This window comes from Actinia tenebrosa, unplaced genomic scaffold, assembly GCF_029948245.1.
Source record: "Actinia tenebrosa isolate PJP-AT-01 unplaced genomic scaffold, QUT_ActTen_1.0 PGA_scaffold3__52_contigs__length_22856419, whole genome shotgun sequence".
Taxonomy (NCBI): Eukaryota; Metazoa; Cnidaria; class Anthozoa; order Actiniaria; family Actiniidae; genus Actinia; species Actinia tenebrosa.
In genome coordinates, this window is record NW_028292580.1 from 9,508,527 (window position 1) to 9,522,649 (window position 14,123).

The 14,123-nt window shown below is 38.5% G+C and overlaps 2 protein-coding genes across 3 annotated transcripts; one reads left to right on the forward strand and one right to left on the reverse strand.

Moving 5' to 3' along the window:
* Positions 1 to 7,540: 7,540 nt before the first annotated feature.
* LOC148908455 (uncharacterized) lies at positions 7,541 to 9,715 on the forward strand. Its single transcript, XM_089035531.1, has 3 exons — positions 7,541 to 7,834; positions 8,072 to 8,224; positions 8,382 to 9,715. Exons 1-3 carry the CDS (start codon positions 7,816 to 7,818, stop codon positions 9,713 to 9,715), a joined length of 1,506 nt encoding a protein of 501 aa, XP_088891657.1. The 5' UTR covers positions 7,541 to 7,815.
* Positions 9,716 to 10,051: 336 nt separating this feature from the next.
* On the reverse strand, positions 10,052 to 12,216 carry LOC148908456 (uncharacterized). 2 transcript variants are annotated; one of them, XM_089035529.1, is made up of 4 exons: positions 12,082 to 12,216; positions 11,665 to 11,858; positions 11,397 to 11,557; positions 10,052 to 11,258 (listed from the first exon to the last, which is right to left on the reverse strand). In XM_089035529.1, the coding sequence occupies exons 1-4, from the start codon at positions 12,098 to 12,100 to the stop codon at positions 10,103 to 10,105; spliced, it is 1,530 nt and encodes a 509-aa protein (XP_088891655.1). In that variant the 5' UTR covers positions 12,101 to 12,216; the 3' UTR covers positions 10,052 to 10,102. The 2 variants fall into 2 exon arrangements, with proteins under 2 accessions (XP_088891655.1, XP_088891656.1); XM_089035530.1 differs by having other exon boundaries at positions 11,665 to 11,855; positions 12,082 to 12,154.
* Positions 12,217 to 14,123: the final 1,907 nt, after the last annotated feature.

Genomic DNA, 14,123 nt, shown 5'->3' on the forward strand with positions numbered 1-14,123 from the left:
GGAATTTCGATTCTTAAGATATTATAAAATTATTGTATCCTGCTATTAAAAAGTGATTGATGCCTAAATCAATTTATGTATTTCCTGTTTTTGTATTGACCGAAGTGAATGCAGTTCTCTACCTGTTATTAATGTACAATGCATTTTAGGGTATGCATGTCACATAAGAATCATAAATCTGTCAGTGGCTTGTTGTTCTATTTTTCAGATTTTGTGGACTGTGTGATGACTTGACTTGCATCCTGGATGAAGATCTCAGCTCTATATGTCTTTGTTCCTTGCACTGTGAGCTGCGCAATACACAGCAGCTGCTAAAAAGTGTTGGCCTCATGGCTTATGAAACTGGTTCGCTGGATGAATGCAACAAAAAGTTGTCTGAGTATGGCCCTCAAAATAACAAGACTGACTAAATAGCAGTAAACCTCAGACAAGGCCAGGAGTCAAGTATACAAAGACACAATATATCACTGTGCTCTTTTTCTGGTAAGAATTCTCAAGTATGTGGTGAAATCACTGTGTAACGTATTAATCTATCATTTGAATTTAATTTCAAGTATGGTATCTTTACTCTTTTAGAAAGCACAGAAAGAAAGATTCTAAATGATTTTAAAGAAATTGTGAAGGAATCTCTTTCCCAAGAGAAATTGTCTGTCCACTTTTCAGATCATCAAACGATTAAGTCATTTTATAGACAAGCATAACACTATTTATGATAAACAGTTTGGTTTCTGTGCAAATCATTCAATTACACATGCAACTCTTTTAATCACAGATAGAATTCAAAGGGCAATAGAGGATGAACAGTATTCCTGTGGGATCTTCCTAGATTTTTCCAAAGCTTTTGATGGTGTCACAGCATATTACTGTCTAAATTGAGTCAATATGGAATAAGAGCATAGCTAAGGAATGGTTTGTCTCTTATTTATGCAATAGAAAACAGTTTGTATCGATAGGGACTCCAAAATCAGGATATCTTACAGTCCAATACGGTGTCCCACAGTGGTCAGTCCTTGGTCCTCTTTTGTTTCTTTTATATATTAATGATTTCAAGAACTGCTGCTCTTACTTTGATTTTCATATTTTTGCAGATGACACACATCTTTTTTGTACCAATAAAAGCCTGCTTCAACTTGAAACAGATATAAATTCCAACTTACCATATATTTCAAAATGGTTGCAGGAAAACAAACTCTCACTTAATATTGACAAAACAAATTACATAATTTTTCATCCTCGTCAAAAGAGTATTAAGCACACTACCAAGCTGTTTATTGATCAAAAACTGGTGACACAAGTTAAGTGCATCAGATATCTAGGTGTATTTATAGACTCCCATCTTTCTTGGAAAAATCATATTCAACATATTGTCATGAAAATTAAGCGTAGTATCGGTATACTATGCAAAATTCGCAATTATACACCTATAACTATACTCAAACAACTATATTACACTTTAATTTATCCCCACTTGACTTATGCTGTCATAACATGGGGAAACACCTATCCATCTAGTCTTACACCTCTTATTGCACTTCAAAAGAAAGCCCTAAGAATAATAACCTTTTCTGACTTCAGAGTTTCTTCAAGTCCACTTTTTCAATCTCTGGAAATACTAAAACTCAATGATATAATTTATTTGAATAATTGTATATTTATGTCTGATTTTCACTCAAACACTCTGCCATCAGTTTTTCATGACTTCTTCATACCCATAAGTAAAATACATGCCTACAGAACACGATTAGCTTCAAGACTCTTTATATATTTCCAAAAAAAGAACTAATTATGGCAAATTTAATAACCGTTACGTCGGTGCCATTACTTGGAACAAGATCAAAGATGAATTAAAAAGAACTAATCAAATTTTAAAAACTTACTAGCTACTCTGATGCACTTTACTTTTTGCCCATGGTTTCTTCCTTCTTTTCCTTTATGGTTTTCTCTTTCTTTATTATTATTATTATTTTACTCCAATCTAATTACATTTGTTTTTTGATTTCCTATTTCTATACTCATTGTAACTGTTATGTAGTTTGGGCTACCTGTGGTGGTCACGTGATTGCGGTGTGACCACATGGCGGGGAGCAACGTATGTAAAACGCTTTAGTTATAATAAAATAAGTTGGATAATACCACGATTACCGTTAAACCCTTAAACATAACATTGGCGACGAGGAGCGGAGTAATCGATTGGTAGAAATGAACGAAAAAGCGACGGCAAGTGCTGAAAATCAACCTGGAATAAGCAGTCTTGGCCCAGCAATGGCGAGTTGTTTTGGAAGAATGAACGAGTTCAATCCCGACAACGAAGATTGGTTGACGTATGTGGAGCGGTTGGAAATGTTTTTCATAGTCAATAATGTCCCAGAGGGCAAAAAAGTCGCAAGTTTAGTTACCTTAATGGGAGGTAAGATGTATTCGTTGTTAAAGAACTTAACAGCCCCAACCAAGCCAACCAAGAAGTCCTATAAAGAAATAGTGGAAATCATGGCGAGACACTTGATGCCCAAACCCATTGTCACTGCTGAGAGGTATAAGTTTCACAAGTATGAGCAAGAGGAAGGTCAGTCTGTAAGAGATTTTCTAGCTAAGATTCAGAAACTAGCAGAAACTTGTGCTTTTGGAGCGTTTCGTGACGAAGCCCGGCGAGACAAGTTAGTTTTTGGTCTGAGAGACAGGTCCATCAAAAGGAAATTGCTGGGCGAAGAAGATTTACCTCTCAAGAAAGCCATAGAAATTGCTGTGGGAATGGAATTGGCAAATAAAGAAATGAATCAATTTCGCACTGAATCATCCCCAGTAAATTATATCCAAAGGGAAGAGTGTTTTAGATGTGGAAGAAGTAACCATTCCCCAGAGAAATGCGTTTTCAAAGATGCAGAATGTCATGCCTGCAAAAGAAAGGGGCACATTAAGCCAAAATGCCCTGAAAAAGGCAAGAAGGGAACAAGAGTCAAAACAAAAGATCTGAGGAAGCCAGTGGAGTTGAAAAAGAAGAAAAAAATTCTAGGATCAAGTTGGTTGGCCACCAAGAACAAAGTAGTGAGTCTAGTGAGTCTGAAAGTGGTGATATCGACCAATATACTCCAGATGAACGGCCCATGTGGAACCTCAGTCTAGATAAAACCAGAAAACCTGATGCAATTATGGTCCCAATTACTATCAATGACACTCCCTGCGAGCTAGAATTAGACACGGGAGCTGCAGCCACTGTAATACCAGAGAAGATGTGGAAAGATCAGTTCGGAGCAAAACCACTACAGAGATCAGCTGTTATTTTAAAAAGCTACTCAGGTCATATCATACCAGTAGTAGGGGAGACCCTAGTTCATGTCAAGTATTCTGGTCAAGAAGCTGATTTGCCAGTAATCATTACTAGAGGTAAGGGAACAGCATTAATGGGGAGAGACTGGCTGGCAAAAGTGAGATTAAACTGGGAAGAGATAAGTAATATCTATTGAGTCAATTGTCCAAAGCCTACATTAGCTGATTTAAAGAAACAGTACCCAACCTTGTTTGATGGGAGACTGGGCACCATCAAAGGAGTTACTGCCAAACTCCATTTGAAAGAAAAGGCAACACCTCAATATTTCAAACCACGCCCTGTACCCTATGCTCTCAAGGATAAGGTGGCTGAAGAGCTAAGTCGGTTAGAAAAAGAGGGAGTTCTGAAGAAAGTTGAAAGTTCTGACTTGGCTACACCAATAGTACCAGTATTGAAACCTGATGGTTCAGTCAGAATTTGTGGAGATTTTAAGGTAACATTAAACCCATACCTGGATGTACCTGAATACCCAATGCCTACCCCTGAAGAACTGTTTACTAAGTTGAATGGGGGTGAGCTTTTCACAAAGCTAGACCTCAGTAATGCCTATCAGCAGGTTCTTTTACATGAAGAATCACAGCCCTATGTGACAATCACTACTCACTTAGGACTGTACCGATACACAAGGCTTCCTTTTGGCGTAGCAGCGGCACCGGCATTATTTCAACAGATCATGGATAAGCTACTAGATGGTTTGAGTCACAATGGAGGGATCCTAGATGACTTGATAGACACAGGAGAGAACACTCCCCAGCATACAAAAAATTTGCATGCAGCTCTGAAAAGAATGGAATCACGTGGAGTGAAACTAAAGACATCCAAGTGTAGTATCATGCAGCCCAAGATCGAGTATTTTGCTTTCGTAGTTGACAGAGAGGGAATCCACCCCTCGCCAGAAAAGATACGAGCGGTGCAGAGGGTGCCAGAACCTAAGAACAAAACTGAACTGCAATCTTTTTTAGGATTAGTTTATTACAGAAAGTTTATTCCTAACATGTCCTCGCTGTCAGCCCCACTCAAGCAGCTGTTGGCTAAGGATGTTCCCTGGGTTTGGAGTGAGGAATGCCTGCAAGCTTTTCAAGCCTTAAAGGACACGTTAACGTCATCCAAAGTGTTAGTCCATTACAACCCAGCACTGGAAGTACAATTAGCAGCAGATGCCTCTCCTCTTGGCCTAGGGGCGGTGATTTCTCATGTCAGTCAAGAAGGTGTGGAACGTCCAATTGCTTACGCCTCTAGAGCATTAACATCAGCAGAAAGGAACTATTCAGTGATAGAGAAGGAAGCCTTAGCCATAATCTTTGGCATAAGGAAGTTCCAACAGTTCTTGTATGGGCGTAGGTTCACACTTGTGACCGACCACCAACCCCTCACATTATTGTTTGGTCCAAAAAAGGGAATCCCAACTATTGCAGCATCAAGATTACAGCGATGGGCGATACAACTGTCAGCCTATCAATATGATATCAAGTATAGGTCCTCCAAGAAGAATGCAAACGCCGATGCATTGTCAAGGCTGCCAGAAACAGAGTCAACCGAACTGGATTTCGAATTCGATGAAGCTGGAGCAGTCAACAAAGTACAGATTGAAAGAGTACCAATTGATGTCAACCTCCTACGCACAGAAACAGCTAGGGACCCTCTACTATCCCGAGTTCTGTATTGGACATTGCATGGATGGCCAGAGAAACATGAAGTGCCAGACAATCTGAAAAGTTATTTTACCAAGATAGAGGAGCTCAGTGTAGAAGATGGATGCCTGTTGCGTGGGACACGGGTGGTGATACCAGCAAAATGCAGAGATCGGGTGTTAGCTGAATTACCCTTGAACCACCCAGGAATTGTACGCATGAAAGCTTTGGCCCGGATACATGTTTGGTGGCCAGGCCTAGAAACAGACATTGAACAGCTAGTTCGAAGTTGTGTGCAGTGTCAAAGCTCAAATAGTAGGGCACCAACTACCGCAGATAATCCCTGGATATGGCCCCATAAACCCTGGCAGCGACTTCACATTGATTATTGTGGTCCATTTCTTGGCGAGTCCTTCCTGATTGTGATTGATGCTAAAAGTAAATGGTTAGAGGTCCTACGTATGTCTAGCACTACTGCTGAAGCAACCATTGCTGCAATGCGTATGGTGTTTGCAACACATGGTTTACCTGAAGAACTAGTTTCAGACAACGGTCCACAGTTTATTGCTCAAGAATTCAAGGAGTTTCTGAAATGTAACAAGATCAAACACATCTTAAGTACCCCATACCATCCCGCCTGTAATGGGGAAGCGGAAAGAGCGGTTCGAACCTTTAAACAAGCAATGAAAACTGTTAGAAAGGAGCCAGGAACACTAAATCAGAAGATAGCCTTTTTTCTTTTGAGTTACCGAACTACACCCCACACGGCTACTGGATATACCCCAGCTGAACTGCTAATGGGTAGGCGTATACGCACTAGACTAGATGTGCTACACCCTGACATGGCAAAGAAGGTTGCAAGGCCACAAAAAGGGCTTTGCAGTACAACACCAAAAAGACATTTTAGTGTTGGAGATCCAGTTTTACTTCAAGATTACCGATCTAATACTAATGAATCCTGGAGTCAAGGCGTTGTCTTGACCAAGCTAGGCCCAGTAACCTATCAAGTCCAAGTGGGAGAGTTCATTTGGAAACGCCACATTGACCAACTTAAAGAATTTACAGAAAATGTGAGGCCACCCAGGAGAGAAGAGTTCCCGGAGACGTTGGGAAACTCTTTGTCACCTGTACCTCAAAGGGATGTCAACCCATCTGTACCACAGGGGGATGTAAACTCACCAACACAACAGCTGCCAGTACCCCAAAGAGATAGAGCTCTGCCAATCCCACCTATACCAGTCCAACCTGAAGCGAAAGGGCAGACCCTCCAAGAAACCCCCTCAGAGGTGATATCAACAAGAGATGCAGCAGGGAAACCAAGTCCTAAACCACCTTCATCAGGTCGACGTTACCCACTACGAGCGAGGAAACCACCTCAGCGTTTGATCACAGAGTCATAGGAACATTTGACATTATGATTTAATTTGTTTATATTATTGGAACAGTTGTTGATTGTTTAGAACATTGACTTTCATAAGGAAGGAAGGAGTGTTCTGTAGTTTGGGCTACCTGTGGTGGTCACGTGATTGGGGTGTTACCACATGGCGGGGAGCAACGTATGTAAAACGTTTTAGTTATAATAAAATAAGTTGGATAATACCACGATTACCGTTGAACCCTTAAACATAACAGTAACAATTATCAAACAGTACCAAATGACCAACTTGCTACCTAACTTGATTAGCATTGCCATTTTTAGGTAGCAAGTGGTTCCTCAAATTTTTATTGTAATCTTCAAAATATTTAAAATTTATTTGCAAATCAGAGGGCACAAAAAGTTCTATTCTATTCTATTCATCAGAGCGCATCTGTGCGCATTATGAATAAATTGCATTTTGTGAAAAAAGAGTGAAGGTAAAGACATCTTTAGGAATTAAAATGCTTAAATGAAACAGGCACTCTGTTGGAAAAGGTCAAATGACCTTGTCAATTCAATTTTTTTTCAATCACGTGACTTCCCGATTTGCTATTCCCCTCCCAGAATGGTCTCCAGGAAACAGTCGAATTTCTTCACGTTCACGTGACACACTCTCGACCAATAGAAATTGAGGAAAATGGAACTTTCACACTTGGTATATAATAAAAAGGTTTATCTCTTGTTCCAGTTCAACAGCAAAACAATGGCAGTGACCGTGGAGTATTTGCAATAGCTTTTGCTACCTGCTTGGTACATGTTTTAATGCCTGAGGATGTAGATTTTGATATACCTCAGATGCGTCCTCATCTTTATAGCTGCTTTCAAAACCAAGAAATGGTTGCTTTTTCAACTTTATGAATTTGATAATTATATATTTATCATGTGATGGCCATCATAGAAAATATAGCATTACATACTCTCAAGTGATACAAAGATTTCAGAGTTTTAGTAATTTAGAAATTATGTCCAAAGGAATTTGTGCTTATCCTGAAAAAATAGAAACCATGGTAACCATCCTAAATCTCTAAACTATTGAATCTATTTGGATAGCATTTCTATAGCTTTTGAATCATTATTTGTGTGCACATATCTATCTAGAAAATAGGCCATTGGTCATTCAAAAATGGGAAGGAATTATGGGTAATACTTCTAAACATGAATAATAGGCCCTTTGCAGGATTAGGTCACGTGCTTGGTTACCGCGTAGCAACGCCATGTTGGGACGCAAGCGTCCCAAGCGCCATATTGAAATTATAGCGTGACGAAGCCATACTTGAAGTTTTATATTCAATTTATTTGCGATCTGTTCGAATCTGTTTTAGTATTAGTCAATTTTCTTAAAGTTATTAGTCTCTTGGATTGTTTTCTTCGAGTTTTTTGTTTATATTTCAAACATCAAGACGATTTTTTGACGTTTAAACCCGAAGTGAGCAGTGGACCGCATGGCGAACAATGGTCAAGGTAAGCAACCTTATTATTCATTCTTTATTTAGCGCTTTCTGTGTTCTGAAACCTTTGTTTATCTTGACTTATATCATTTGAGCGTTCGGTGAGAAACAAGTATGCTGTTTGTCTATGAATAACGATAAAGTTCGATGTTCCATATTAATTTTTTTCAGATGTCTAATGTACTCTACTTTCATGTCTTTTATATACACGTATGCTGGAATTAACTTTGGTTATTTGTGTTATTATCAGCTTCCACGGACACTCCAACTCAAGATCTGAGAAATTTTCCTGATTTTTCCTTTGCTGAGGTTGAGAGATATGCGAAAACCATGTCTGGGTGCACAAGCACCACAAGAGCTTACAAATTTTTTGCTGAGCCCGGATATCTACACAACATCCAAGGTATGTAAAATCAAAGTTTGATCTAGTTATATGTACCATCAAAGAAGTGATCTTAAAAGATACCATGATATAATACTAATTTTTTAATATAGTTATTATTGGCACTAACCTGGGATATATGATTATTAAATCTAAAACTTTTTTTCTTCTATTTCAGTCACCTATTCAGTGAATAGAGTCAAGGTGACAGCAAAGTGCTTTCGCTCGATGAGAAAAAGCGAGCCACCACACATTCTGGAGTGTTTCATGAGACTGGAAAACAACGCCATTCATGGAAAATGTTCCTGTGTTGCAGGTGCTAGTGGCTTCTGCCACCACCTAATAGGCCTACTGTTCTATATTGCTCATTGTAAAACCCTTGGAATGGTCTCCCTGCCAGATGATCTGACATGCACAAGTATGACTCAGCGTTGGAGTATCCCAAGAGAAAGGCAGATCCAGTCTAAAGAAGTACAGTCCTTACTGGTTAAAAAGCCAAAAATGGGAGCCAATTACAAAAAGTTCATCAAAAGCAATTTGTATTCACCTTCAACATTCTATGGTATTCTTTGTAAGAGTGACTTTGTTGGTCTGGAACCGCAACCCCTGGCAGTTGATATTGCTCCCACAGAAGAGCTAAGACCAAATTTACCTCAAGTTCCAACAAGGTATGGAAATGTCTTCAAAGGTAGTGTGCTGTCTTACCAGCAGAAGCTTTCTCAAGAGTATGTGATAAATGACTTTCTTGCCAGTGACTTTCCCAGGTTACCAATGGAGAATGCAGGAGAAAACTTCGATAATAATGTCCAGTTTTGCTTAACTCAAGACAAACAGGCAGCACTAGAGGCATTATCAGTCACTCAATCAGTTGCCATTGACATTGAGCAAAAAACTGTGACACAGAGTGCTTGTAATCTATGGCAGTTGCGCTCCAAGCGAATTACTGCAAGTAAATTTGGTCTTTGCGCAAAGCGTATCTCAAACTTTGAGAATTTGGTGAAGCAAATGAATCCATCAAGACATGTAGTCACTGCACCTATGCGAAGGGGTATTGAATTGGAACCGCATGCAGCTATGATTTATGCAAATCAGGCCAAATCAGGGATGGTCAACCTCTACCCCAGTGGATTGGTCATCTGTCCAAAGAGCCCATGGCTTGGGTGTAGTCCTGATCGCAAGGTCTACGATATCACTGCTGCAGCTGAAGGATCACAACCATTTGGGCTCTTGGAAATAAAAGTAGTCAAAGAGGGAGAAACAGATTTCAAAAATGTTAGATACGTTGACATTGACCCACTTACAAGTGAGAAAACACTGAAGAAGAACCATGACTATTATTTTCAAGTGCAATGTCAGTTAGCAATTACTGGCATTGAATGGTGCGATTTCTTTAGTTACATGAATGACAATACTTTTTTTTGTCAGAGAATCCTGTTTGACAAGGACTTTTTCCGGGAAAGCAAAAATAAAGTTGATAAGTTTTTTTTTCAATATTTTTTACAGGCAACATAGTATGACTAAGGGCAATAACCAAGAATTAATCACACCAATGTTATTCCATTTTAGACCATTTTTATTCAATTTTTGGATTTGTAAAGAGTTGAAAATCTGAATATCAGAACTAGCTTTTAGTCATCTATGCATAGAATCGTAATGTAAAGTTACTAAGCTATATTTTCAAATTATGTCACCTTTGCATTTGAAACTCTATGAGGATTTTGAAACCCCCATGGAATACAGTTAGATTAGAACTGGCTTCAAATGTTCATTAACTATTTCATGCATGGTTGGTGCAGTGAGCTAGTTTCAAAGTACTGCACGTGGTATAAATACATTGTAGTTTCCATTTTTCCTCGTGCGTAATTAACAAATATTAGAAGTACATGTTGAAGGTTGTTTTTATTTGTCTCCATTTAATATCAAGGGCCCCTGAAAATTTGTTAATAAGCAGGTAATTGTATATATTTGATTAACTGAGCCCATCATAGACAATGGGACATCCGAGTCAAAGATATGGTATTCTTTGATCCTTCTGATTGCCCTTTCAACATGTATTCGCAATTTAGCAATTGTTTTTGTATTTAGCACTTCTGCTTCAGAAAATTGCCTTCTATCTTGTAAAAAGGGAGGGAGGTTCAGATGAGCACCCCTGTCCCTCAGCAAATCTTTGATATCAAATCCTTTATCTGCCATTACAGAATCACCATCCTCAAGCAAATCTAATACACCTGAACACCTTGTGATCTCTTTATCAGAAATTGCCCCTGTATAAAGAGAAGAAACGAATGTAACTGCACCATGTGGTGCAATACCTATTAGACCCTTAAGTGTTGTGTTACTCTTATACGTAGAATAAAGCTGGGACTGCAAAAGGAGAGATGATGGTGTCTCAACAAATATTTTTGTGCAATCAAGGATTACACGTGTTGTAGGATAAAGCCTTTTAAACTCCTCTGGCATCTTGAGATTCACATCAGCTCTTGATGGCCAAATCATTTGATTACCAAGCAGAAAATACAAATAGTTAGCCCAGGTTGTTAATTTCCTACTCACAGTTGACATATGTAGATTAAAACGATGTGCAAGATCTTGTTGAAATAGCCCTAATTTAATTCTAACTAGAAACATGAATAACTCATCTATGAGTTGCATCGCCCTCATATGCGGACGATTTTGTAATATACCTGTAGCATAACAGTATGTCATTGTTTCTGCAGAAGGCCTAGCAAAATTATAAAAAAATATCAAATGCTTGTATGTGCAAAACCCAGTGTAGAACTTAATAGCATCGTTGTCTGTGGAGAATCTTTCTAACCCGAACTTGTAGATGGCAAGTTCTGCTGCAACTTGTTCTTTTTGTTGCTTTACTTCTTCTTGGGCAGCATTGGCATCTCTTCTTGCTGCTGCTAGTTCAGCTTGTAAGGCTAGTAGCTGTGCTTTTGTCTCTCTGAGCTCATCAAAAATATTTGGGGCTTGGGTTGTGTTTTCTTCATAAGGTTGGTTTGAATCATCATCTTCTAAAGCTTCCACATCACTCTCATCTGTTTGTGTGCCACTGTAAACCAAAGAAGGTTTTCGGTTTTTTCAGCAAACAATATCAACTATGTCAGAATACCACTGATCTGCTGGATGGGCCAATGCAGATTAAATATTTAGATTTACATTTAAATAAACAACTTGCATGATAACATACCTTTCAACTTGTCTTATAATCTTTCGTCTGCTTATTGTTACTGCCCAGTTAAATACAGTAGGGACTATTCCTTCTTTAAGACGCCGTCTTCCTGAATTATCAATAGGGAGGAAGTCTTCTTCTTTAAAATGTTTGCCACAAACTCTGGTCTTAGATGTTATCTACATACAAACCATAAGCGTAAGTTAAGTTACATTGAAAACATAGTAAAGAAAATGTTAGTTAATAAAGAGCATTTCCATTTCAGTAAAGATAGGCCTTAACTTACCTTGAAATATGGGCCAACGTACCTTCTTATTTTGATAATCCATTGCTTTTGCATTTCCTTGTTTTTAGGTATTCGGTGAAATGACAACGAACTTTCGTAGCGACTATCACCTGTACACATCGGGACACAACAGTGATAATTTCCACCTCTGGACTTCTTTTTAGGTACTGGGGAACTTGGACCAGAATCATCTGCTAAACAGGGTTAAAAAAATACACGTATAAGACAAATAATACTGATTAAATGACAACAGCAACCGCAAGAAAAAATGTCAAAACAACAACAACAACCTTACAAGAAGAACAGGCATGTACTCCAGCTCATTGTGAAATGTGTTGAGCTGAATTAGCTTACTAGCAATGCTTGAGTAAGAACACAGAAAGCGCTAAATAAAGAATGAATAATAAGGTTGCTTACCTTGACCATTGTTCGCCATGCGGTCCACTGCTCACTTCGGGTTTAAACGTCAAAAAATCGTCTTGATGTTTGAAATATAAACAAAAAACTCGAAGAAAACAATCCAAGAGACTAATAACTTTAAGAAAATTGACTAATACTAAAACAGATTCGAACAGATCGCAAATAAATTGAATATAAAACTTCAAGTATGGCTTCGTCACGCTATAATTTCAATATGGCGCTTGGGACGCTTGCGTCCCAACATGGCGTTGCTACGCGGTAACCAAGCACGTGACCTAATCCTGCAAAGGGCCTATTGTAATATTTTACATCATTATTCTTCTCATGAAGGTTATTGAAGTTATTTTTTGAATATTTTCCAGTTTTTGTTTTGCTTATGATAGCTGAATCATCTTAACTACAAAAACACAGTGATTATTCCTGTTTATAGGCCTATTCAATTCCTTCTGGTTTTTGAGTGACCAGCTTTTTTGAAATTGGTGTATATATCAACAAAACCTGCCAGAGTGATCAAAAAATAATTCCAACGTGATCCCTGGTACTCCAGGTTGAGGGTTTGGCTATGGGTTAATTACCAGAACTATAACCAGTATTGAAAAGTTTGGATGAAATATTTACATTAACATACACAAATATTATGTTCATAATAATTCACATATTAATTTAATAAGAGCATATTTTAAATTTAATTGAATTGTTTTTACTTATTTTGCTTTACTCCACATTTCCAATTTGTTGAGTGATATTTTTTATGATGCCATATGTCCCTAATGATGGTTGATGTCATGTAAGTCTAAGAACAATACAGTGAATGATCACTCAAAAGGAACAATTGGTGGACAAAAGTTCACCAGTGACGAGCAAACCTTTAGAACACGGTCTATCATTGGAATCTTGTCTGCTGTTCCACTGTTTGAAGCAAGTCGATGTCGATTGTAGGACGCAATATTTTCTTCGTAACAGCCCAATTACCCTTTCAACATGAATTCTTACAGAGGCTATGCCCCTAGTTTTTTTTCTACATCTACTGGATCCAGTTGGTTCTTGCCTTTCGTAAAAGCAGGTAAGACTAATTTTCCCATGTTTTAACATCACACTGTCATGGATGGTAAAACCCCTGTCAGCCATTACCATATCGCCTGGCAAAAGTTTATTTAGCATCCCACAATTTTCTGTTAGAAACTTATCTGATGTGCGTCCACCCCAGGCCTCTGATACAAAAGATATTGTTCCTTGAGGAGTAATGCCAATAAGAACTTTCACAGTATTGTGATGTTTATAATTGGAGAAAGTTTGTGCTCTAGCTAGAAGGTTACTTGGTTTATCAATGAAGATTTCAAAACAATCTTTTATGACAGTAGTAGTTTTTCCAAAAGAGTACTGGAAGCATTGTGGCATAGTACCCTTTAAAGTCTCTCTTTCAGGCAAATGAATCAGTGGCGACAATCGTACATAGCTTCCATCCAAGAATTCATAATGCACTGTACGGTCCTTTTAGAAATCTCAAATCTGTAGGCCAGATGTTGCAGGAATATATCAAGCCTTAGTCTTATCAAGACCAAAATTAATTCCTGGAATTGGTTGAGGATCTTACTTCTGCACAACACATGTGGTGCTACGTGATTAAATGTTGATTTTAGAACAGAAAAAGAAGGTAGACCAGTGTACAAACGCACTTTTTCATCGTCGTCTTTTAAATAATCTTCGCTAAACTGTGGCTCAGGTAAACTCTGCTCAAAAAGGTATTGGAACTCATCAGTTTGGCATTGACTGTCAACCAACTTGAGAGCTTCTACTGCTTCGGGAAGATCATCGCTGACAGAGCAACAGTTACTAAGCCACCATACTGGCGTACTGGCGGATTCATCAGCATTGCTTTCGAGTGTTTCTTCAACTTCCACCTGAAACTCAAGATTAGCTATAGTCGTACCGGGTTCTTCGAGTCTTTTAACTTTTTCAGCAATTTCTTTCTCCTGTGTCGCCAAGCTTCGCTTTCTTCTTTCCTTTACACGTTCAGCCTTAGCACTAGCAGCTTCTAG